This window comes from Taeniopygia guttata, chromosome 2 (assembly GCF_048771995.1).
Source record: "Taeniopygia guttata chromosome 2, bTaeGut7.mat, whole genome shotgun sequence".
Lineage (NCBI taxonomy): Eukaryota > Metazoa > Chordata > Aves > Passeriformes > Estrildidae > Taeniopygia > Taeniopygia guttata.
Genome location: NC_133026.1, coordinates 92,422,937 through 92,449,226, shown reverse-complemented (window position 1 = coordinate 92,449,226; position 26,290 = coordinate 92,422,937). Strand labels below are relative to the sequence as shown.

Genomic DNA, 26,290 nt, shown 5'->3' with positions numbered 1-26,290 from the left:
CTCACCCTACTCTGTTCTCTCAAACAGCATTTCCAGTGCACTGCTCTAGTTCCTGTACCTTGGCTCTTTTTAATTGAATTGTACATAAGCCACCTTCTCTGCGTTTTCCTACTCATTACAGACTTCTGTTTACTTATTTTCTGACTTCTAAAGTAGCAATCCGTAAAATGTAACACAATTTGCTCCAAAAGTTTCTCTAATGTCATGGTGGTTAAGTGGTGATAGTACTGTGCTATTTATTTTTATCCAGTATCCTGCATGTGTCATGCATGTCTGTAACAATTGTTGACCTAGAACTATACCCTGTCCAACATGAGTTTCTGCTGAAATGAGTCAGCAAAATTGGTGGTGTATTGAGCAGGACACAGATCATTTAAGAAGCAAAACCAACCTATGCAGACCCCCAACTTATCAGGGCAGATATATATATATATGTTCATCTCTGACTGACATATGGGGGGAAATCACTATAGGAGTCACAACCTGCCTATCTAACCTACAGACCTTGCTTTGTTATGTGGCCAGCTCACAGAAGTGCATGGCACAGATGGAAGGCAACTACTATTTTGCTGACAATTTGCTGGAAAGAACTGTAGGCATCCACATGTTGTTAAGCTTAAGGTTTAATAGTCCAAAACTTGAAATTTTTTTTTCTAGTACTATTAGCAGCTTTTTCTCCCTAGACATAATCATAGTCAAAGGTTTATTTCTTCTCTCCCTGGACATGGGTATGCTTTTAGCTTCTAAAATTAAGTGCTTTCAGTATGCTTTTAGTAACTGAAAGTCATGTTACTAGGCAAATGTAGAGTGTCAATCAGTGTAGCAGGTGATTTTTAAGAACACTGTTGGCATGTACTCCTGCCCTGCTCTCTGCCCACAGATAGTTGACTTGTGATCATTATCTCTGTAGAAACCAAGAGGAATTTTGATTTAATGCGAGCCGCATGGGCTCACAGTTATGTCCTGCCCTCTAATCAGTCAGCAAAATGAGCGAGTTGCAACAGAGAGCAACACATGAAAAGCATGCGTGGGAATGGAAATGCCACACAGGAACTGAAAAAATCCTTCACCAAACAAAAACCAAGACTCACATATAGCTCTAGCCCTGCTTTTGGGCTTAGCCTGAGCGATGGCAGGTCACTAAAAGAGCGACTGCGACGAAGCTTGTCAAAGAAAGTGTCTTGAAGAGCATCTAAGATTGTCAACTTTGGCCTGTCTTGCAGGGGATGCAGCCATTTCTTCCACAGTTGAAGCAAAGAGGGTGTGAGGAAGGGCAAGTTAAATGAATGCTTTGTAGCAGAGCACTAAATTACAGGCATGGGATGCAGCACTTGTAAAGTTAATCTCTGTACAGATGGCCTGATTAAGCATTCAGAATTTGATTCATGCAAAATGTAGGAACACCCTGTGAATATCTTCAGTACAGGGGCAAATTTTATCACAGGATACTTAAAAATACTTATCCTATAATGGTTTTTTAACTACTGTTGCAATATGAAAACACATTTTTTACAGATTATTCAAGCATCACAGCAGTCAGGCAGGAAGGATAGGTATGCATTAATTGGCCACATAGTTTCAAAGATGCCAGGATCATAGTCACCTTCTTTTAGGATTAGCAGCTAGGAATGCACTTGCTTTATAAGTATTTGTAAGGGTAACCTGCTGGAACCAGGGAAAAAAAAAGCTTAGACATGTAAAGCAATGAAATGTTTGCAGCGTTTGGACTACTCTAAGGTTTTTCATTACATAAACACAAAGCCAAACAGAGCTTACAAAGAATGAGTGGTCCTTGAAGGTTGGTGTTTCAGGAGTGCCTTGGCTGTACATGGACATTCTCCTCTGGAGAGCAGATGCCTTGCTCACATTTCCTGTGGATGGGGTCAAGTCTTCAACATCAAAGGGGCTATGGATACACAAGCAAGAGGGGAGAAAATAAAAGGTTGTTAGGCTGAGCAAGAGGGACTTTAAGGTCCATAGAAAGCCTTTTTGAAAGGGCGGTCTATTAGCACATCAAAACCCAGAGGTAGCAAGTTTTTAAACTGAAGTGTTTAAAGAAAATGTTGTTAATTAGACAGCAGTCTCAGAAGTGTGGTTTTCGGTTCTGATAAAAGTGTTCCCTCAGAAATCATTTATGCAGTGTAGTCTGATGTTATTCTTCTCACATGAAAAGTATTCTTGCATTTGAGTTGCCAAGTGTCACACATACTAATGAGAAAGGTGCTCAACTATTAATAGAGCTGTTGCATTATAAAGGAAACCAGGAGGTGTTATTGCTGGCTTCATGTTTATTGCATTACAAGAAACAGCACACATGATTGTAAAAAGTTAAATGCATCAGTGCTTCTTCAGAAATGACATTTACTTATTTCATAAAAATGCAGTGAGAATAGGGTTTGTATCCTAAGGCTACCAGCTCACCTATGCTGACCAATGTGAATAGAAAACACCAAGAGATTCCCATCACTCTTCCGGTGTATGAAGCCCTTAAAAGCCAGCATTTCAAGATGGGCCAGCTCCTGAGCTTTGTTATGCTAGTGTAAATCCATAAAATGATTTTTTAAAAATATAATATATATATATTAAAATTATAAATATATATAATATATACATATGCATATAAGCACTCGGTTATATCCCATTTTTAAGCCCTGAAAGAAGCTTAAGGCAATTCTGAGATCTGTCATTACTAAGCAGTTCCCATACCTTGTACTGTCAATACATACCAAACTTAATTTAACAGCTGAAATTAGGCACAACCCTCTTTACCCCAGGAAAAGCAGGCAAACTGTGGCTGACCATGAACTGTTTCTCATACACCAAACTCGGGCCACAGTTCCTTCACAATCTTCCTCAGCAGGGAAAAATATGGAGAGAGCAACCCACATGGATGAACCATTTTTCTTTGGTTGAAGTTTTACAGCTGATTGATTGTTGATTGATTGATTGATTGATTGACCAACTGACCAATGAGTTCTACTTACTACCAGGTGATCTCGAGGTTCAGCTTTACCGTGCCAAGATCATTAATGTCTACTGCAACCACCTGAGGCCGAGCTGCAAACAGGTCTTTTGTCTCACAGGTTACACTTCCCACAAGGATATGAGTAGCAAGCCCTTTAACTTCTGTGACCTGTAAGAGACAAGAACAAGATACTTAGGACCACAAAAGGCATTGCAATTCTTAATCCCAAGATAATAGTTTTGATTGTCTGGCCTGGCCCCCTTGCCAAAAAGCTTCTAAAATGCGATTGTCTGTTGCATTACTTAAGGAAAAAATGTAGGGTTTGGTGGTGGTTTTGTTTTTAGGAAATGCATAGTTGCATATGATCATGATTCCATGTTTTCTTTGTGTTTTTTACAGGAGTCAGAAGAGGACAGCCAGTGTCTCAGACCAAGGGGCTGTCTAGTCTTGTATTTGATCTTTTGCACTAATGACAACCAGAGCCCAAGGGAAGAGTGAAAGAGGGAGGCCGTAGAGTGTCTCAGCAGTTGACAAATTCCTGACTGGGAATCTCCTGATGTAACTTGCCTAATTAATAATTCCCAGAAGAACTCTCTTCCAGGTATTTCTCTCTTGTAGCTCTGAAGCCATGTAATAGTTTGCACCAAGGATAGCCTTTGGTGAGGACTTCCACAGATCTACTGTTGAGGAACCACCTCAATGTACGTTGTTACAGCAGGAATAGAGCACTATTCATATGTAGCGATATATTTGCCTGGGAATTCAGAGTGACAGTTCTATATGCAGCTCCTACACAAACCAGCCTTTGGCTGCTTGCTTGAAAGTCAGTTCCTGAGCCTTTTATGTGAAAGTATTTGGACAGAGTCCAAAAAGGGAAGAGAATATACACATTAACCTTAATAATACTGGGATTCTTGTGTGCTATAAAAAGGGGTTCTCTCCTAACTTTCTACCTTAAACCTGTGGGTTAGACTGAGGAGACTGATTCACTATGTGTCACAACTTGCCTCTAATTGAAAACCTACTGTCTCATGTGTCTGGGATTATTTTGGTTGTGAGTTTTGTAATCACCTGCATTTTTTTCATAAAGTCTTTGCAATGTCTAAGTGGGCCATTTTCCCTAAGACTTTCAAAACATTCTTCTGTTTAAGCTTCCTAACCAGGGACATCTGGAATGGTTCCTAGCAGCAATTGCTAGACAGAGGTCAGAGAATGGGTATCTTTAGGTTGAAGTCTTGTTGGAAAGAAAGCATATGGACTTCCAGCCAGAAGAAAACTGTGTTGGGATGCTAGGGGCAATGGAGAGATTGCACAGAGATGGAAAGACTCCAGTTTGGGAAGGAAATCTCTCCCACAGCTCTCACAAACTGATTAGTATCTAAACTGGACCATACTACAGCACTTTAGTAGATGTGTCAGAAATACTAAATATGTCTCATTTCTAAAGAGTTTAATGATCTGCTTCTGTATTTTTGCTGATGGCACATGAGAAGGCAGGTTCTTGACTCCTGTCTTGCTTTCAGGCAAAGGAGTTAACGTGGATACCTTAATGGAGATCAGTCCAACAATGAGAGGGAGGAAAACCATCTCTTCTCCATCCCAGCTTTGCTTGCCATTCACTTCTATCTTGCCTTTCAGTTTCCAGCGCTGGCGACCGTAACGCATGAAAATCTAAAAAACAAAAGTCCTTATTTTCTTGAGAAATCTGCTCTCACAATGCACAAATATCAGAAGCGGAACTGGGCAAAGGGTCTGGGAAAAGTTGAAAGAGTTAGGTGGTGTAGGTGCTGCCCTTCCACTTCCCATCGAGTTAGAAGGAAAAATCGACTGAAGGATCTCTATCTCTCAGCTCTCCTAATTGCTCCTCTCAGTAGTGGACCCCTCACCCAAGTTTTTAACTTCATGTATCTTGATGACTCATAACAAAGCTGCAAGGCATTTAATTCAATTTACAGGGAAAGCGGCAGGGCAAGGGAGATATGGGAGGGCAGGATGAAAGCACCCGTGGTCTATCCTAACATCTACAACTTGCTGGATCTTCTGCCTTTCCAGGCAGGTGAGCTTTCGGCCATTCCCCATCACAGATCTCCCCAGCTGTGAGGTTTTAGTTGTCTGATGGAAATGAATGACATCCATAGTACAGTAACCCAATTTGAAGCATCAAGAGCTGGAAGACCACTTTGGGCCAGCTGGACCTGTACCAACTAAATGACCCCACAGAGGAAGCAGGATTGTCACAGAGAATGAGAGTGGGAACAAATGAATCTATGGTCGAGGCAGCTAGGAAGTTCTGGTTGGAGGGATCCACTATCAATCCACTGCAAATTTCTTGCAAGGTTAGTTCTGTTCTGGCAGAGCTGAAGGCTTTTATTTTGATCCATCCCTAATTAACACACTCCTGGTGATCTCTACTGAAACCTGCAATGACCAGAGATCCTGATAACACTGGCCTTAACAGCAGGTAACCCTGGGTCTTAAGCAATGGTTATTCAGTTATTCTCTCTGCCACTTAGCTCTGTGATGAAGTAGAGCCCATGCATTCAGTAAAGGATGCTTGCAAGGATGTGTTCCATTTCCCCTACATGCATGGGATGAGACATATGCTTTTTTTCCAGGGGAATTAGGAACTTTTGTCACAAATAAGATTTCTAAAAGCTAATACATAGTTCTTCGAATAGCCATCACCCAGTTTTTTGAATATAAAATCCAGGTCTTCTGACAGATGCCCTAACAAAAGCAGACATACAGAAAATGCAAGGTTTTTCAGACCGCATGGGGGAAAAATAATAGCTGTTTATTGAGGTGCTGGTGTGAAAAGGTTTTATTGCTCATGATGTAAAAAGCAGCAGAGGTATGCCTTCCTTTTGATTCTTTTGCTATTTAATAAACAAACTCATGCAAACATACCTCGTATTGATCACCTGGGCAAAGCCGAGCGAATCCAGCCAGACCTGAGAAAGAAAGACACAGAGAGGCTGTGGGAGGGCCTGGGCTGCCAGGCATGGCTGAGCCCAGAAGTGGGGTGCATTGGGGTGCCTAGGGCCACACTTGGACAGAAGAGAGCAACACTCTCCTGCAGCCCCCAGCTGCTGTTTATATCCCCCCTCTTACTGCTGCCTGTGCACCCTCCAAACCAAGACAACCCACCATCTTAATTTTCTTCTTTATTTTGTGTAGAATTCATTAGGCTGTGGTTTCTTGCACATGGAATATTTACACCTTCCAGCTTTTTTCCCTATTAGAGCCTAAAGTTTCCTTTTCTATAGTAACTATAGAAAAAGGAGAAACAGCTTCCTGACGTCATCTGGCTTCAGACACTCAGATGAGAGCCCTTCCCATGGTGAGGTGCAGGTGAGCTGCTGATCCCCCTGTAGTGCTGCTCAACACTGACTGACTAAGCCCCACGCTTCAACACAGATTCCTTTTTAGTACATCTTCGGGGAGACACAGCAAGCAACAGGGGCTCCTTCTGCTTGGCATTTCCATAATATTATCATTCCCATAATAGCTGAGTGTCTTTCAATAGTAAGTGCATCACAAAATATGACTGACATCTGTAATACCAGTTTAATACCATTTTTCCCCAGAGTGGGAGAAGTAGCACAGCAAAGCACTTGCGATCTATGTTTGGTTTGGGGTTTTTTTTAAGGTAGGACATAACAATGCTATTTTTATATCAGCACTGTGCATATGAAATGAAAGTTTCCTGAGGCTCCACACTGAAATCCAAGGGGAATTACCACCCCTCTCCTGGCCTGCTGACCTGCTTTTCTACAGGATTCAACTGGCTGTTTTTTCCACAGAGGGAGCTTCTCCTTTCTCACAGATTCCCCTCTGTATGTAGCCATTGCACTTGTTTTGGTATAAAAACTTACCCAGCTTTGCCTGTGTGAGCCTAAATCTATGCCTCTAGTGTTGCAGTGCCCAAAGAAACCATCTTGAGGCCACATACAAAGTCTGTGGCAGAGCAATGGAACACACAGGGGTGCGTGAAAATCATGGCAAGTGTGAGGAGCCCTAGTGCTGGCTGTATTTGCAGGGATGAATTCGTCCTGCTTGTTGTACTGTAGGAGCAACTCAATCCCTGCATGCAGTCATGGACTGTCACCGTGATCTGCTTATCTGCCTCTTCCATTTCTTTGACCAGAAAATGGTTTTCTTTGCTCATCTTAGTGTTCAGCAGAACAGAGAGGGCCTTTCATAGAGCTCATATTACCAATTCCTTTCTAATTTCTTTACTGTTTATTAATAATTTAAGATTACTAGTACTCCACCACTGCTTCTCTCTCCTGAGGCATGCTTTTAGAGGTGAATTTGATCTCTCCTGGGACACATCACCATGTAAGGAAAATAAATCACTTTTTCCCAGTGAATGGGGTGGTTGGGTGAGGAAACTCCAGCTAATAAAAACTCCATATGAATGTTTAGGTCTGTGAGCTGTCTTTTCAGCCAGTCTGGCCAAGTCTTTTCAGCATGATGAAGAGGAGGCTAAATGCAGACTTGACATAAGGGCATAAGTACTTTCACAGGAAACAAGTTTCTGGTGACTGAATGGCTTTTGGGGACTAAAAAATGGCAGGAACCAATGGCTCCATCATACAATTTCAAACACCATTCCTTTGTTAAAGAACTGGGCCTTTAATACAGGCAGGACAGGAGCTGGGGGTCAGCATAAGTAATTAGGGAACAGGTACATCACAGGGCTGTGGTAAGGAGGCAGGGCCACCTGAAGCTCATGCAGCACATGCATGCAGGACTCCTGGCTCCTGGGGTGGGCTGCACGTGGCAGAGCCACCGCTGTGTCAGGCCAGCTTATTGCTCTCTCTTGAGTGAAACATCTGGGCTTTTCACCTCCTGCTGCCTGCCTCTTCTAGCAGCTATAAGGGCATCGCAACAGGACACGCAGATTCCATACAGGAACTTCCACACTGATAAATTTCAACAACTGATTAATTCTGACCAGTTAGCTAAGCCTGCTGGCACAATTATTATCTTGATTCTGAACAATGATTAGGCTTTTTGTTTCCTATAAAAATCAGTCATAAAAGCTCTGTGCAGCTCCCCTGCTTCCTGACAGCATTGTGTAGGTTGGCTTGCTTTCAGTGTAAGTGACAGAGGGCACAAAATAAAAATAACTTCCACTGGAATGGCTAGGAACAGATAAGCTTTGGGGAGAGGAATGCTTTGATTTCAAATTAGATCCTAAAGTTAGTTGGATATGCTGCAGTATAACTTAAGGGGGAAACTTGCTGTGTGATCTGCAGGCTTTTTTGCCAGAGCTGCTGCAAGCCTTAGCAATAGCAGTGGCTGTATTGTCCTATAGGATTCCTATTCCTAGGGAAAACTATCTAGATAGAAATCTCAGATGCCCTAATTAAAGAACACTTAATCTGGCATTTCTCTTTGCTGTTTTCTAATTTGGGCTTCTTTTTACATGATGCAAACTGCATTTAGAAGCAGCTGCTGCTTGTGCTCTGTGCTCTGCTGCTGCTCATGAGTGCAGTACCTGCCTTCTCCAAAGTCCTTGAATTTTGCCAGAGGATTTGGCATCCAAAGAGAAGGGGCCAGACCTCTTCAGATAAGACATTTGTGACACTTCTGCAACATGTCCCACTGCCAGGAACTGTGCACTGCACTTACAGCAAGCAAAGAAATACTGCAATGGAACTGGAAAATCCCTTTACACACTCTATGGCATTGTTTCATTCAGCATGTCTATGCTGTGGCTCTGCTGTTGGTTCCTGTACAGAAATATCTGTCTCAGTCTCTGTGTGTTCATTTGAAACCTGAGGGATGGAGCTAGGCGAACATCTGCTGCAATTTTCTATAATATGAAAGCGCAGAGTAACTATTTTAATTTAATCTAAAATTAATCTTAATCTCATGCAATGTAATCATAGGAAAAAACTGTGACAAGGCAGGCAGAACCAAAGCTTTGTATGAGATTTGTGAGCTCTCAAAACTCCACCAGCAATACTATGGATGTTTTAAATGGCAAGATATCAAGTGAAGAATTAAGATTTCATGAATATTTAGATGCTGACTTTGTTTTATAGAACTATTCTCATGCCAGTGATTGCAGATCCAAAAAAGATATCCCCTCCCAATCTCTTCTTTAAGACATCGAGTCTTAAAGGGATAATAGCATTAGCAATACCTGATGATCCATTGAGGCTTCAAGTAAAACTGATTCCATTGTATTCAAACCCATAAACTCCCCTGTCATAAAGACAAGGAATAAAATGGAAAGGTGAATGCCATCACAGAATTATCTAGGAAAACTATCCCCAGCTTTTTGCTTTTTTTACATTTGGTCAAAAATAGTATTGGTCAAAATTAGCAAAACTAAAGGAGTTAGAAATAGCTGATGTCAAATTAAGAAGTATTTTAAATTTCAAGTTCAGCTCCATGGAAATTCAGATAATTTCCCAGTCACCTTCTCAAAGAATTACTGAAAATAGAGTCAAAAATTACAGCAGTCTTAGAAATTGAATTGCTTTGGCTGCTGGGAGGAGTCTTTGTGGGAGGTAATTAGTCTAGAAAACAAAAAGCAGAATCTCAGAAAGTCTGTAAGCATTAGTGTTCCCGTTTCTGTAATCCTTCCCTGTGGGCAGGGGTGTGAATTGGGAGTTTGAAGGCTCAGCAATGGGTGGGAAACCCCACCTGTCATAAATGCATATCACACAGCACGTCTCAATTCCCTCACCAATGTGTGCAGCAGCTGCCACTGTTTCTGAGAAAGAAGGGAAAGGTTAAAAGGCATTTACCTTTCATCTTGATGCAAAACTCCCCCAATAGGTTTTCCAGCTCTGCCTCTATGGTACACATGTTCTGTGTTGGAAAAGAAAACAGTGAGGGCAGACAAAACCTCTTTAGGATTTTTTTTAAAGGTCTGTTTGTAAGGATAGATTCAAGATATTTTGCAATAACATCAATCTCAGAGCCATCCTTCTTGTTCAGCTAGGTCTGGCCCTAAAAAATGGTAACTTTGCCTGCTTTTTTGACACTTCAACCCTGTGCTTCTCTGCTGCTGCATGCTAATCCTCCTGATGTCAAAAGGGAAGCTTTTGCCCTTGGAGCGTAACCTGCTCACTGTTCAGGTCCTCTCCAGCCAGGACTTGTGCCAACAGCAGCAGCTCTATGCCAAAGTGGCTCCCAGCATGATTTAATCTCTCAGGAAACATGTACTACATTTAGAAAGAAGGCTGTGAGAGACTGGTATTAGACCCTCTCCAGTTCTTCCTTCAGGTTTTGGAAGGTTGTCACAGCTTGTGTGCTGGAAAGTCTGCAACACTATTAGACTTGCTCATCATCTCCTGCCTGTTTAATGAAATAGATTTTGATCCCAGCAAGTACACACACAGGATGCAGCATATGTCTGTAGGCGCATCATTTCTAGTCAAGCTGCCATCCCTACATCTGTAGGCAGATGTAGGGATGAAGGAGGTAGTAGGAGTTTAAGTAGGTTTGGGACAGATTTATGCTTTTCCTCTTTTTTTTTTTTTTTCAGTTCCTAGTTATAACCCTGCTCTCCTAAAGTCTAAACTGTTATTTCAAGGAACTCTTTGGGCCCATGTAACCTGTCTTTGTCAGTCATCAGGTATTCACCTGATGAAAAACAAATACTAATTCTTCTTTGCTGAGTTTGGCTTTCATTTCTTCCGTCTGGATGAAACTCTCCCTGAAATTAGTGGCAAAGTTCCCATGGCTTTCAAACAGTGTGTGAGTGAAAAGAATGAACTGATGAGGATGTACCTCTGTGTACTCCTTGTAGCTCCTGTTGATTTCGGTCAAACTCTCTCGAGCTGCTTTGCTGGCAGGAGACATTGCAAAAGCCTGCTTCATTTTGCTGGCACCATCACAGAGACGTCTTTGGATGCAATAGGCTTCATAAAGCTCATCCACCTAGTGGGAACAAGGAAAGTGTACTGAAAGAAAACCCAGAAACTCCAGCAAAATAAAGCAAACACAATGAAGTAATTTGCATTAAAAGAAAACTCAGCCAAACCATTATATCCAATGAAGGGGCTGAGGAAATGAAGCTGTGATAGTGTTACAGTCTGTGGAAAAGAAACACAAGATGAAAAAAACTTCCACTGTAAAAATTTCAATAGAGCAACAGTAGATGCCAGCAATTCACCTGCTTTCCCTGCATGCCTCTAAGCACTGCTACTCATGCTCTCCCCATCGTAACAGTGAGGCAGGAATGCAGCCACCTTCTCAAACATCTCACTGTGGAAGAGCTCTTTAAAAGGCAACTGCAAAGCCCACACTGCCAAATGCAACTGGAAGTGGTAAATGGCACATTTAACAGGGTCAGCAGTGGTTTTGGTAATATCAGTCATGCATCAAAGCTGTTGCAATATTTGACTAATAGGTAGTATTGAAAGCTGAAAGTGTTATTTTGAACTCTTACTGTCCATTCTCCAGAAACTGGGAGTCCTACTAGGAATCAGCACAAGGGCTTACAAACAGCTGATGTCAAGTTAAAAAAGTATTTTGAACTTCAACCCCACCCCAGACATTTACATCTAGTCATTTTCTTACTTTCTTTTCACATAACTTAGGGACCCAACATACGGTAAGTGCTCTAGAAGTTTTGAAAAGTATAGTCACACACAGTATGAAGTCTCACCTGGATCTGACTTCAGAGGGGCAATGGATTTACACACCTCATGCTTTGGTTTCCCTTTTCCCTCTAATCCCTGTACTAAATGCATACATTTACTCCAACTGAGTAATACATGCACATATACACACCAGCTATATATAGTGGTTTATATTTTTATAAACTAAATCTGTCAAATACAGGAGATGTGAGTTTTCTAACTTGACTATCAGGGTGAGGAGGACAAAAATTGAAGAAGCTGTCTCTTCTTTCTGCTTCTAACATCCCTCCTAAAACAGGAGGATATTTGGGTTTTACCTAAAATAACTCTTTCCATTGTTATCTCTGAAATCAAGAGGTCACTCTGTGTCCAACAGTGCTCCTGCTCAGCAATAGATTTTCATGGCATTATTTCTCTCTATGAAAGCATCCAACACCTTGGCTTCATCAGTCTGTGATTTTGTGTGCTGCATTAGAGATGAGCCTGATGTGACAATCCAGGCATGTTTCAAATCCTATTTTCCAAGTCTGCTTAACATCTAACAAAAAGTGCTGTTGCTAATTTGTTTGGAATGGGACTTGTCTTCCTGATGGCTTCAAAGCCTTGGGTCAATTTTTACAAGGCTATCTTGAAAAACTGGGTGCTGAAGCCTCTGACCTGAGGACACCCTACCCGAAACAGTGAATGCTTTGCAAAGTGAAGGAGTTCAGCATAAGATCATGAAGACACAGGCATCATTTTGCCATTTTGAAGTGACAAAAAAAGCTTTCTGCACTCATATTCACTCTTGTTTCTCTTGCAAGTCAGCAAGCTAAAGACAGCTGCTATAAATAGTTGTCATTTGGTATTTACTTCTGACATTGGAGTGGAGCCTTGGTCTGGGATTGATATCCTGCTCCTGCCCATGTGAGTGTGGCTAGGACATGCTCATCTGCTCCCCAAGTATGTGGGATCTGCTGTGGCGCACCCCCTTTTCCTTGCTTTGCTTCCTTTACAGAGCAGTGGCAGGTAAAAGAGAGAGGGCATCTCTCTGTCCCTGATTACATACTGCTGAAAAAACTCTTTTCTCTCCTTAGAAACAAAGATGTTTCTCCACCTGCCCAAGCCTGTGGGCTTTAATGCCACACACTCTGTTCCTTTTGTCTCTGTTGCCGTGGGTTACAGAAAGTGAACTCACGTAGTTGGCAAGCCTGAGTAACACTGACCAACGTTACCTCTCGCGTTTGGTGCTTTTCACTCTTATTATAAACCCAGAAACCATTAGCTCTGAGCAGGCTGAAGTGGGAAGGATTTGAATGGAAATGTTCCTCAAGTACTTATTTTTGCCATTCATGTTGCCAGCAAGGGAGTAGGTGGCTTGGGGAACAAAATCGCAGTCTATCGCCTCATAATTTATATTTTTATTTTCAGCTCCAAGAGTAAGAGAGGACTGAAGCTAAAAGGTTTGGATAGGTTGTCATAATTAGAGGACTTGAAGCTGCACAAATGCTTTTCAAATGACTCTCAAAAGACATTTCATCTGTCAAAAATAATTCATTCCTTTGTCAGGCTCAAAAAAGCAACTAATCACTAGCAGATATGTTTATAAGTAAGGGAATACATGCCATGGATTTCATCCAGCTCTAAAACATATTAGTGTAAATCACAAGTACCTCCACTGATATTCTCACCAATGTATTCAGGTGGATGCGAGCCCCAAACCACGCAGCAAAAGCATTAGCAGCGAAATCCAGGAATAAATCCAAGCTAGCTGCTGTGTGTGCTAGAGATAACTGCTGAATTAAATTACTTTCAGATGCAACTCTCCTTCTATCTAAAGTCTGACAATAAGCATGCTGTGAGATACATTTTCTCCAGCAAGTCTCCAACCCTATGTTCTCTCTGTACCTAAAAGTATGTGGGAGTGTCTTAGGGCATGGCTGGACCTTGGGGTCTGTGTGGAAACCCTTTCTTTGGCTCTGACCACCAGCCTATCATGGAAAAACAGCCAATCTGGGAGCGGCCTCCCCAGCACAAAGGGGCAGCAGGAGGCCAAGGGTTTGTTTCCTCAATAATATAGGAACAGATGCAGAAGAAAGATGATAGGAGAGAGCTCATTACCTTGCTAATGTGGAACTCCAGCCTTCTCATGTATCTCTCAACCGCTTTGATTTGCTGAAAGAAAGGAAAAGACAGAGGTGAGGCATCTTTAAATAAATCAATAAGACACTGTCACGCTATCTCTGCTAGTCCCCATGGATCCAAGATACTCCTCCTTAAAACACATAGGATTTCCTTGACCATGAATCCAGAATCAGTTGTCCCATCCTACTACTGTTAAGGTGCTGCTGACAATGAAGCACCTTCACTTCTTTACCTAATATATATTTTTAGAGTTTTCATTTGATGGGTTTTCTCTAGGTTTTTCTCATTACTAAAAAAAAAAAAAAAAAAAAAAAAGAAAGCAGAGCTTTTTTTTTTAGGTTTAAAATTTTGTTTTCAGTACTTTGAAATCACATTATTAATATTGATCAGGTTTTGCATTTCAAGATCCATAGTCTTCCACAGCAAGCTGGTTTTGAGACTAAACCCAAGCTTGGAATTTTGACTGAAAAAAAAAAAAGTCAGACTTGTTCAGGAAATGTTTTTGAAAGCTTTTCTTTCACCCAAATTTTCCTGCAGGGAAAATGTATTTTCTATTTTTCTTTCTTCAAAACTGGCAGGAATGAACTGGGGCTTTACCTGGATCCCCCTCCAGCCCCCTGGTGTGCTGCTATCAGCCCCCATCTGAGTGGAGCTGGCTGGGAGAATTTGCACAAGGGAATGGATTTAAGGGCTGTCAGGTGACATAGAAAGGAAGTCCCTCCTCTGTTTCCTTCCTTCCTTGCCTGGCAGGGGTCTGTCTCTCTGTCTGTGCCCATCCCAGAGCCAGTCTGACCTGGCAGACCTCAGAAAAAGGGTTGGTGGAGTACATTTGATGCCAGATTAGTGAGCACACAGTGTTTGATGCTGCATTAACGGGCAATACCAGAGCCCCTGGGAAGAGGCGGGGAGTAGGACTTCTTCCTTTGAAAATGCAGGTGTTGGCATGGCTAGCAGATCCCTCTGAGAAAGGTTCCATGTGCACTGTGGGGATATTAATGCTTCCTTGCAAAATGAGTGTTCAAGGGAGTAGCATACCTTATCTAAATCGTACAGGACTCCCTGCAACAGAGAACACAAAACTGATTAATTTTGCAACACAACAGCACCATGAGAAAGTAGTGTTTGACACTCAACAGAAATCACAAACAATACCATGGCTAAAAGGGAATTTGCATCAGTGCAGATTCCCTGTATCCCACACCCATCCCTTGGCTGCTCCAGCATCTCAAGAAGGCCACTGTGCATCTACACGAAGAAAAAGCATGGCACGTACCAGGCGTGAGTTTCTTTTCATGTCTTTTAACTGAGTAGTCAGCTTATCCAGCTCTGTCTGGTGAACTTCCAGATACTCACTGCAAACACAAACCAGAAAACGATGCATGAGCTCTGCAGCACATACCAAGCTGGCTGATGACCATCTCAAAAGAAAATCTGCCTGACAAATGACTTTCCTCACTGGATGTGTTTACAGACAAAAAAACTCATTTACATTGATCTGTCCTAAAAGCAGCTCCCTGCTGCCTTTTTGGGAATAAATAGGAGTCCCCTTACTTAACTGTGTGTTAGAGTTCGGTGTTCTCTTTACACGGAACAACCAGTTTTAACTAAGCTAGTCTGCTGCTTAGTTTATGGGCTGGTGCCTTCCAGTCGCTACGCCTGTATTGGCTGATAAAAGCCCTGTTATCATCTGGGATGTTATCTGAAAGGCAATACAAAGCCTTTGATAGGACTCTAGGAAACTCGGAAAAAAAATCTGATGCTGAAATCCCAGACTTTGTGAGCTTTTCTCAAAATGTGAATGGAAATGGATTCTGCCTCCTGTATTCCTGTTTCTCATATAAATATTTTAGATACTAAGTGTCACAATCCAGACTTTAAGAGGTGTATGTTCATCTCTTATGAGGAAGGATTCCTGCTCTTGTTTCTCTAGGCTCTAAAACGTCACAGAAAGCTTCAGTCAACAAGCAGGATAAAAGCTCTTACTCCAGGCCACTCTTCAGGGCTCGGTAGACCTCTTCCATCCTTTTGGGCTGGGGTTCTTTGGGCGTGGTACTGTTCTTATGGCCCAAATTATGCATTTTCTTCACCTTTGCTTGGGGCTTCTTGAGCGCGGAGGAATTTTCAATAAAGGAGTTACACCTGCAAAATGAACATCAAAGAGGAAGAAATCCCTATAAATCATAGAAATCTCAAAGGAGTTTAGCTTGAAGAAATCTTCTGATATTATCTCTGCTTGCAAAAAATGTATCTGCTTCTGCCAGTTAGAGGTCTGCATTTCCTTATGGGTTAAGAATCTGAGCAGCCTGGGATATGTGCTTCCCAAGACATAAACACTTATCTGGAAATGCAAGGCCAAATCTGAGGCTCATCAGACATTTCTGTCTTGCACCATGCCTGTCCTAACTCACATTAGAGAGCCCATGAGAGAGCTGAACTACATCCAAGTGCTAAAAAGAAAGAGGAGCCAATATAACCTCAGGTATAATGCCTGTGCGTCCTAAGGAAGATTGGGATTTGATTAAGAGAGCTTCTGGAGAACAGCATCACTGGTCTTGAGGATGGAGTGTATGGCAAAGTGAGGACAGTTGTGCTGCATACAGGTGCCTCTTTGGGGACTTTGCTGCCGGGTAGGTCAGCATCTAACAACCATCACTGACTTGGGCTGACAACAGGAGGCCCTTTGCCTGCAGTTACTCCTCAGTTGCTAACTGGTGGTCTGGCACTGGGAGACTGCACAAGTTAAAATCAATTGTAAAGTAGCCTCTGGGAGCATCCAGGACTGCATGGCTTGGGCATGCCTGACTAAAGCCCCAAGTCCTGTGTAGCTAAGGGGCAGTGCATAGAAAGGCTCCGCAGCCAAGCTCAGGAAAAGAGCTTTGTTTTGGATTTGTAGTGGTGCAGCAATGAGAAAACTGTCTTTTAGGCAGCAGTGGTCTTAAACAGGAGGTGATGGCAAGTGTATCATGTGCAGTCTTCCTGCATATTTCACATGTTGAAAAGATCACTGCATAGTTAAAATGGTTCTCTGAAATTCTCTCACAGCTCTGAGGCATGCAAGGAAGCCCTGCATTAATGGGGGAGAGGCAAACAGGCCGAGGGTAACAGCTTAGTTATATAAAAAATATATAGAGACATTTTAGCCTAGCACACTTTATCTGGCAGAGTCAGAGATAAAGAAGTCCTCTCTCATCTCCTTTCCTTCCTCATCCCCTAAAGCCCAGGACTCCCTTACAGCCTGATTTTGAAATTCACCTTAGGGAACATGGGTACTTGCCTGGACCGTCTTTCCTGAAGCCCGCTGAAGCCAGCGAAGGACTGACTCCTAATAATCCCATTAGGACCTCCTGGGGAGAATGAATGTGATCCTATTGACATGATGTCAGCGAGCCTCGGAGATATTCCTGAAAAACAACAGAAAGCATGTCAGCGAGGGTGGAATTACAGTAAAAGGCAGGCAGTGAGGCCAGACAGCCTGGTGTCCATCCGTGACATTAAGGGGTACCTGAACCCCATGAGGGGCTGCAAGCCAGGGCACAAATCTGTTTGCATTTCCAAATGATCCCCACTCAAAACCAAACCAGTCTTATTTTAACTTCTGACTTCCAGCCCAGGGTCTACTAAAAATGTACCAGTGACATAAAGAGGGTCTGGATATGGGACTAGAAACCAGATACTTTGATATGATAATCCCAATGCCATCCCCAATTTCTGCCATGCCTGGCATGCTTCACCCCCAGCCCCAATGTCCCCATCTGTCCTGGGAATCATTATGGCAGTGTGCAGAGCTCTTAGGAGGCGCTCACTGCCACTGCAAAGTGTGATTATACACAATAATAATTTTAAAAAGGATTGAACGCCCTGTAGCTCCCCTTTGATCCTTGCTCCCATGGCTGTTCAGCCCAGGGGCTGCTGAGAAGGAAGATGCAGTGGGTGCATGTGCAGCCGTGACATGTCGTGATGAGAGGGATGCCCTCCACCGTGAAGAGAGAGGAGTAAACAAGCTCCAGGCACTGTATGCTCTGCATTTCATGTGTCTGGGGGGGCCCCAGCAGGGAGGAAGCCATTGCCCTCTGTGTGCTCATTTCCATTGCCCAGCTTGGCATCTGCACTAAACTAGGATGATTTCAATCCATCCACAAATAAATAACAGAGAAGTGCTACAGTTCACAGCAGCTCTATCTGCTGCCACAAGGGAAAAGGGGGATCCTTTATCTTCCTTTTCTCCTTAATCCACTGTTTATCTTGTCTCTGCCCTCGGCAGACAATTAAATTGATTTTTCTGCTGGCTTGGTTTTGTGCTGCTCTGATAAGAGGAATGGCCCCACCAATTCGTGAGGAGCACCATGGTCAACACAGGCCAAGGAGCAGGGCGCGGAGCAGGAGCAAAACAGGGATGTTAGAGAAGAGGGAGCTGGTCAGCAGGTACTCCCAGACACAGCTCCTCCATCCTGCAGGATGCGTCTTTTCACTGCCTCCATCCTTCCTGGGATGTCAGTTCAGCCGATGACACAACTGTGCTGTGAAATGGACTGAGAAACTAGGCCAGCTTAAAAATAACGTGACAGAAAATGAAAAAGAGGGGGTTTAGCCATTCTTTTCCCTCTATTTTAAAAGCTGGACTCAGCCTGCCCTGTGGCCCCAGTTCATTTCACTCCAGTAGCCGAGCTTGGTAATGAAGCAGGATGGTATGGCAGGGGCTGAAGCTGCCTGCAGGCAGTGCAGCTCATGTTCTGTGAGACTCGGACAATTCTGACCTACAGGGCTGAGAGGGTGACAGCAAATCTAAACCGCCCTCTCATCCCCACAGATCAGGAATGATTGCGAGTGCCCAATAAAGCAGCCATTTGTGAAAACCAGAGATCTACACTGTGAGCCTTCACAACTGAACATATTTATTAATGATAAGCACCAGAGCTACGTGGTGCTTGTATGGCAAACATTCACTGCAGAAAGTAAATATGTGGGGAAACACTGTGCACTGCTGAGTTATATTTAATTTGGAGCGTTAAGCTGGGCAAATACTCTTTGGGGTGGCAATAGGTGCCATGGCGAACTACTGTTTCTCTTCGGAGGAGACTGCATTGCCCAAGGAGCAGCTTTGTCAGGAATATTTCTGCAAGAACTCTGCCAGAAACACTTCTTTCAGTCTCAGCATTGCCAGCACTACTGCTGATGAGACATTTTCTCTATTACACAAGCCAGAGTGCATCTTCCTGTTTTGGAAGTGAGGGCTGTCCCCTTGACTGAACAGCCTCAGAGATACCACAAGGGGTGCAGTCAAAGACAGTTTTCTCCTCCCCTGTGGTCAGCAGGTAATGGTACTTGACCATTCGTGTCCCAGCCTAGCCCAGATGCAGCCCACCCAGCTCAGGGCTTGGAGAGTTTAACCACAGCAAGGATAAACCCCTGGGACAGAGAAGTTGCTCTCAGGCAGACCAGGGCCATGAACACCTGTATTGGGCAGAAACCCACGGATAGGGGAGAGCGTGGAAGAACAGAGAGGCTCTGGAGCAGCTACTCCTCACAAACTCAGAAGATACCACAGTGAGGATGCACTTTGGCTAACTCACACAGGGATAAGCATGCTCCAGCCACAGCTGGAGATACTTGAGTCTTTGGTCAATGAGAGCCCAAATTTGACTCTGTACTCACCCCTACATCCATAAGGCTCTCTGCACACCTCTGCAGGGCTGAGCTGTGCTCAGGCTTGCTGATACCTGGCACAGCACTTGCCAGAAGGCATTTTGCAGCTTCCAGGGTCAAACCTCACATCCCTATAGATGGTACAGAGTTTCCCTGTGCCAGCTTATGTCTAACAGTTCAAACTCCACAGAGAGCCACCTCCTGCAAGACAGAGCGGAAACCACCTGACCACAGTACTCTGGGGTCTGCACAGCAAGTTCCCTTTGGGTTTGCAAATAACCTTCAGACAATTAGGCTGCAATCTGCATGCTCCCATACAAGGATTTGCATTAAAAATCTGGTCCAGAGTGCCAAGGAGCAGAAATAAATCCCTTGCAAGTGTTCAGTACTTGCATGGCTTGACAGGATCATTAACACACACACACTGACAACATCTGGAGACCTAGGAGGAGCTAAACAACACTGACAGTCAGAGGAGATCTAGCTGCATAACCATCAACCATTCCTCAAAAAAATAAGAGAGATAAAACAAAACTTGAAATTGGGTGCTAATCACAACCACACTGGCTATGAAAAGGGCTTTAGATTCAAAACTGTTGTGAAAATCCTAGCATCTTCTGCATGATGTCTCTTCTCTATTAATATGAACAGAATACGAATGGCTTTCACTCTGAACAGAATCTTAGTGTGCAAATCTGACTGTGCAGAAATACTGGAATTGTTTTGATTTTCTTTTCCTTTGGGCTAACTTAAAAAATAAATAATCTTGGAAAAGGAATGTACTTATTTATTTTCTTTATTTTGCTCAAGCATTCAGATGGCTTTGAAAGGCATTAGTAGCTAAGACTTTCCCCAAGATACCAGAAAAAATGTGCAAGAAGTGCAATTGAAATGCAAATTGAAGACCTGCCTGGAGCTACTTTTGCTTTGCTTTTGCATAAAATGGTCAGAACTCAGAGCCCAGATAGGCTTGTGGCCTCTCCCTATATATTATATATAATCTTGGTGAATAATGTATGTTTAATTTCTGTACAGAAGAAAACTGAGATAAAAGGAGGTAGCAGTAGGAACTGGTGAAACATCCCAGCTCTGTTCAGTTATTTTCCATTGGTCAGGTTAAAGTTTGACTCTATTGTACCAACACCATCTGTTCTTAAGATTTAAACTAATATTCATAATATGACATCTCAGATACTTTCAATCAACCTCAGAAAATTGCAGACTCTGCATCAGTTCCTTGGCCCAAATTCACAGAGACAATGGCTCCATATGGGCACTGCATCCATGGATTATTATGATACCCATTTATTTTCCTGCCTCTTAAACCATTCACAGGTCTCTCTGCTATCAGCTACATAAACCTACCTCTGAATTTAATAATCCAGTCCTATCCTGATGGTGTGAATGGATGCAGTTGTTAGTATAATTTCAGTAAGGCTCAGCCCGAGGACTCACCCAGATCTCTTACAGACCTGACGGGTATCCCCACAGCTGAACACCGCTAAGGGCATTCTGGTGCTACACCAAAGGAGTGATCAAGTTTCTCAGTCTACATTTAGCAGTTGTGTGATATAATACTACTGTCTTCTACATGCAGTATAAATTTTGCTCTCAATATAATGCAAGTTGCACATCTAAAATGATATTAAATGCTTCTGTGGTTTGAGAGATCCACTTCAGCAGTGGACATAATGACTATGCTTACACTTTTAAATCTATATAGTTAATGAACCAGGGATGTTTCATTTTAAAGACACCAGTCTCCTTACTGCTAATATAAGCATGCCCTGTGTAGAAGTATAATTAATATAATTAGTACTGCACAGCAGTTGAATGATGAGCCCATCAGTAAATCAAGGGATAAGGTGAAATCCTATCAGTACTCCTCTGCCCTATTCACTGACAGCTTGCAGCAGAGAATGGCAGATAATTGATGATGTCTCCGTCCCCAGGGAAATAAAAGTCTCCCCTCTCAGCTCTTCTTTCAGTCTGGAAATAGGGAAACAGCTGAGCCTGAGCTAATGAGTGGGGAAGGGACAATCACTTCCACAGGGCTGCCCTCTCTTCATCACCCTCAGCACAGACCTCTACCTCCCACAGTGCCAAAATATTTGATAAACAGTGTTTGATTCGAGCTAAGAGGGGAAATTCAGGCAGAAACATATTTGCTAAATCTAATCTAACTTTTGCACAGCCTTTTTTTTTTTTTTTTGCTTCTTCCCCATGACCAGTTTGGAGGTTTTATGTTTTGCCCACCACATGACAGGAGGAAGTTGGTTTTGCTAGACATGTGCTAACAATCGTGTAAAGCTGCAATATACAGTGGTGATGGTGCCCTTGATTCTTCCTGTTTTCTCCTTGTAGCAGCTACAGTTATGGCTCCAGGTCTAGAATTTGCTGTAAGGTGTAAGGGAGCTGTTTGCAGCTGAGGCTTTGAGGACACTTCGGGATTATGTAATCGCCGATTAAATGGGATAGGACTGAGTGACTTGAAAGCATCCTTGATCCTCCTTTCTTCCTATATAATTTTCTTTTGTGACACATGGTTCAAGGTTCATTCTGGATCTCAGGAGAGGTAATCCCTGCAGTGAGATGATTTATATGTTGATATATGATGGTCTGCAGGCTGCCTGTTAAAAATCACGTGATAATTATTTATGTTAAGGTGAACTGAGGGGGTCCACTAACTAATGTGAGTGGATGGCTACAAAAGTCAACCAATTATGTTTGGTGTACTAGGAACATTTCTTACCTGCACACCTGGGATATGTCTGACAAATGAGCCGATATCTTTGTGACTAAAGAAAGAAAAGAACATTTTCCTCTCTCATCTATGCCAAGGTCTTTATTCTGCTTATTGGGCTGGCTGCCCTACAAAGGAGAAAAACTTTAAAATGCAATGAGATGACATTTAGGACCATGCATCTCTCCAAAAGACAACCACAATTAGGGAACTCTTATGCCCTAGTAGTCATGTCATCCTCCAAAACAGCCAATGAAGTTCTAAACTTACACACGCTCAGTGCCAAGCTCATTCAGTGCACCTCCAATTCATGCTGCTTGCTTTTGTAGCCCAAGTCAGGTAATTTTTAATATTTGTTTTCCAACTTCTTCCTTCTGATTTAGCTGAACCACTTTGGCAATACAAGGCCAGCATGGCCAGTAGCCCAAATAATTTCACCTGGAATCTACGATTTCCATGTTCCCTAGTCTCCCAGAAGGTACAGAGGTATGTATCTTGGATGAGAAAGTACACATCCTTTTGGTTTTTTAACATAAAAATCTGACAGTGCTATGTGGGTAAGAGTGCTCAGGAGCATTATAAAAACTTTCACAAGAAATTTAATTATTACACAAGAGTTTTTTACACTTTCAGGACAAAAACTCTTAGGCATGAGGGAGCAGGCTCATAATTTCTATATGTGTCAGGAAGATTTCTGTGCAGTGGGGGTCTCCTGGAAGCACATGTAGAAAGGTGTCTTCTGTTGGTCACTCAATTACAGGAATTATAACCTTCATGGCACATTTTATGCTCCCAGTGATTGGGCTGCTCCTCCCTTGTGCAGGGCAGCATTTGCTAGAGCTGTACAGACATGTGAACTCCATCTGAAGAACTATTCTTGGTTGCCAGAATAAAATCATGTGCATTTGTTCCACCCAAGTCCAAGGCTTAGAGATATTCCTAAATAGTAGCATATGGCTACACTGACAAGCACATCAGCCGGTGAAAGGCCAGCAGACCCGAGAGCTTCACACGTTAATTTTAGCGTACAGAACGAGCCACGTGGGCTTACCCACATGGCTGAAGAGCAGTGCTGCACAGAGAAGGAGCTGCAGCTGAGATGGAGCCCCCTCCTTCAAACAAGACATGTGGGAGCACATGGGACATGCTTGGGTGGGCATCAAAGTCATTGGTAGCCACAGCACAGGAAGGGAAACTGCTCCACCTCTTGCAGCAACAAGAATCTTAGCTGAGCCCACTGCAGATCATCTTGCTCTTGCTGAGGTGGTCTCTTCCCTCACCATGGACATCCTTGGCACCGATTATCCAGCAGGATCTCTCTGAAGGCTTGAGCACACTTCTCACAGATGACTTTATGTCCATCAGGGACACCTACAGTGATTCTTTTATTAACAGTATTTCAATACCTTCAATTCAGGTGGATTCCATTCTTACAACGCACAAAGAAATGTTTATGCAACTGATGCATCTTTTATAGCTCTTAAGCCCACAGCTAGGAGCTTTACTTTTTCATGCAGAAATCCCCACAAGTGAGCACAAGATGCCATTACCTGTTTCTAATAAATGAAAATGTAATATTTCAGTACCAAATTTCAGCTTTTGTTTCAAATTGCATCAAGCCTTAGGAAAAAGGCTTGTACTTTATGGCCTCATTTCTGTAAGAACATTTTAAATGTTGCATGTAAGGGCATTTTCAATTCAAATGCTAGAGTATTTGCTATCTCATCACTAGACACCCTGAGCAGAAATACAAATTGTCTACCATCTGGAACAGCCCATGTTGTTTTTCTGCTCCTCCTACCCAAACTACATGATGTACATAAACCTTTTTATTGCATAAAAAGCAATAGTAACAGTAAGAAAAAAGCTAATAGTCCAGGTCAAGAGCAAAACGTTAAAGTAGATATGACTGCAAATGCATAGGACTTGGTAGCTGATGTTCCTACTGCAATATAGCTCCATATATTCAGTAAGTCATCTCTCACACCAGTCTAGGTACCAAGGTCAGTGTGAGGACTTTTCACTTCATTTTATTTTTATTGTAAAACATGCCTTTAGCATTAATTCTCATCACCTCACTAGAACACAGAAATAAGGATTGGCAGTAGCTAAGGTAAAAGCAGAACCCTTTTTGTCTCATACCACCCTTAGCTTTTTTCCTCCCCTTTTTGAATCTAATGCTTCACCAGAGCTCTCAGTGCAATGCCCCCGTTTCTCTATTTGTGTTGCCAGGGAGCATCTGCTTAACCTCCCCTCAGAGAAAGACCTACACTGCACCTTCCTCCTGGTACAGCTGAAAACCCAAGGAGAGGGAAATGCAAATGAGTTATTTCACTGTAATAAACCCAAGGAAAATAAATTTAATCCTAAATGGTTCAGCACACAACAGATGGGTTTGTGGCAGCTGACCTCCTTTTTTTTTTTCAGTTCTAACATTTATTTCACACTGGTGGCTGAGGTGAGCATGCGCAGGAGCCCACATGGAGCCCTCCCTAATCTTGCTCCCTACAGCATTAGAGACATAGGGCAATCATATTCAGCTGGCATTAGTATAAATAAGCAAAATTTGGTCTATAACTGTACTTGTGAGTGCGGCTGAGGGATCAGAATCTGACCATCTAATTACATTTGACATTCATTCATCTCAAACCCACCCCAGTATGCAGAATTATCTTTGATTAGAAGTCAACTCCAATTCTACTCATCACTGATAATTCTCTATGTCAATGTAAGATTTAATTAAAAACAAAGACCCACTGCCATTCAAGTGCTGACAAATAATCTAAAGAAAAAGCACTTCTGAAACACAACTGAGAACAATCCTCTCATGCTTTAAATCCACCTTGCACAAAATCCTTAATAAGCGGTTCTGCAGAGTGGCTTGAGCACACAATTAACCACACTGTCATTGTGGCAGCACTGCACAGTCATAAAAGTGCAAGACTTTGGGCAGCTCTGTTATCTATCCCTGCATCAGGAGATAAACTACTAGGACCAATGTTCTGAGCAGTAGTAGACTAGCAGGATGCAAAACAAGTTGTGGGAATTTCTCCAGCCAGGAGCAGCCCGGCTACTTCTCTACCTCTTTTAGCATATGCCTGGTTGACCACAGATGTTGGGCGTAATTTTAATTTCTTAGCTCAGACCACAAAAAGTGACCAACCTATTGCCCATTTTGGCAAGCATTAGCATTAGGGGAGGCCTAGGAACCTGTGAGTGTTGTGGGTGGTCTCCTTTGACCCTTACTGACCAACAGCAACATCTGGAGTAACAAATCCAGGAGTAACATCTGAGCACAAGTGGGGTAAGACAGCCCTGATGCCAACAGATGCAGCTCCAGTGGGAGTCCTTTGGCAAAATCCATGATGAATCTGAGCAGTGACCTAAATTTGCATGTCAAGTGTAAGCAACACAGTGGCTTCACTTTCTCAGACTGTGCAAGGAATGAATATTAAAAATCTTTTCCATGACAGGAGAGAAAAGCAATGGCTAGCAAAGTTGTCCTTGAGAATGCTGATTTCTTTAATTACTTTGCACAAACATTTTTGCTGCTTTACAACCCTCATCTAATGCAGATGGTAGCAGCAAGGGCAAGGACAGCAAGCTGAGGATACCATTTCTTTGCATATGCAGGAAAGTAAATGCATCAAGTAAACACATGCAGGATGGTTTGGGTAACCAGTGGGCTGCTCTAGAGATTGTTTTCCCTCAGCTAAGACAGACAAACTAGCTGTTCTTGGTATCCATTCCAGGTACGCTCTAATATAAGCATGAGTGAGCTAAATTAAACAAGTACGACAGGCTTTGCATCCCTGAAAGGAAAGTAAAACATCATTGTTGTCAAATCCTTTCAGCCACTAATGAGATACAAACGCTTTGCTGCTCCTCTTTAAATACATGGGATTAGGGTGACTTAGAACTCTGTGGATGTTTATATGATCATTCTATTTCCAGGATTGTCGTAATGGCACACTGCTCACTAAAGTACTGTTGAAGATACACTGTTACATGTCCTAGGATGAAGATCTTTAAAGCTGGATATTCTTCTCCCAGACATGAGCATTGCAGCACAGATTTATTTAATCATTTTTACACCTTACAAGTGTGGCCACTTAAACAGCATTGCCATACAAGTCCTGTATTACTTCATTTACATTTGGCTATAGCATCTGTCTGAAGCTCTCTTCCAGTACATCAAGTAGTTGA

The 26,290-nt window shown here is 42.6% G+C and overlaps 1 protein-coding gene across 7 annotated transcripts in view; it reads right to left on the bottom strand.

Moving 5' to 3' along the window:
• Positions 1 to 26,290, bottom strand: part of RIPOR2 (RHO family interacting cell polarization regulator 2) — a 107,917-nt gene that overhangs the window by 16,970 nt on the left and 64,657 nt on the right. For 5 of the 7 annotated variants that reach the window (XM_072924452.1, XM_072924454.1, XM_072924453.1 and 2 more), the window contains exons 2-13: positions 16,973 to 17,099; positions 15,682 to 15,837; positions 14,972 to 15,050; positions 14,734 to 14,757; positions 13,675 to 13,728; positions 10,721 to 10,870; positions 9,733 to 9,796; positions 5,873 to 5,916; positions 4,511 to 4,636; positions 2,985 to 3,133; positions 1,777 to 1,906; positions 1,092 to 1,238 (exon numbers count right to left, since the gene is read on the bottom strand). In XM_072924452.1, coding sequence (XP_072780553.1) covers positions 1,092 to 1,238; positions 1,777 to 1,906; positions 2,985 to 3,133; positions 4,511 to 4,636; positions 5,873 to 5,916; positions 9,733 to 9,796; positions 10,721 to 10,870; positions 13,675 to 13,728; positions 14,734 to 14,757; positions 14,972 to 15,050; positions 15,682 to 15,837; positions 16,973 to 17,099 — 1,250 coding nt within the window. The remainder of the gene's footprint in view (positions 1 to 1,091; positions 1,239 to 1,776; positions 1,907 to 2,984; positions 3,134 to 4,510; positions 4,637 to 5,872; positions 5,917 to 9,732; positions 9,797 to 10,720; positions 10,871 to 13,674; positions 13,729 to 14,733; positions 14,758 to 14,971; positions 15,051 to 15,681; positions 15,838 to 16,972; positions 17,100 to 26,290) is intronic. The other 2 variants (XM_030265877.4, XM_030265876.4) reach the window with 1 other exon arrangement.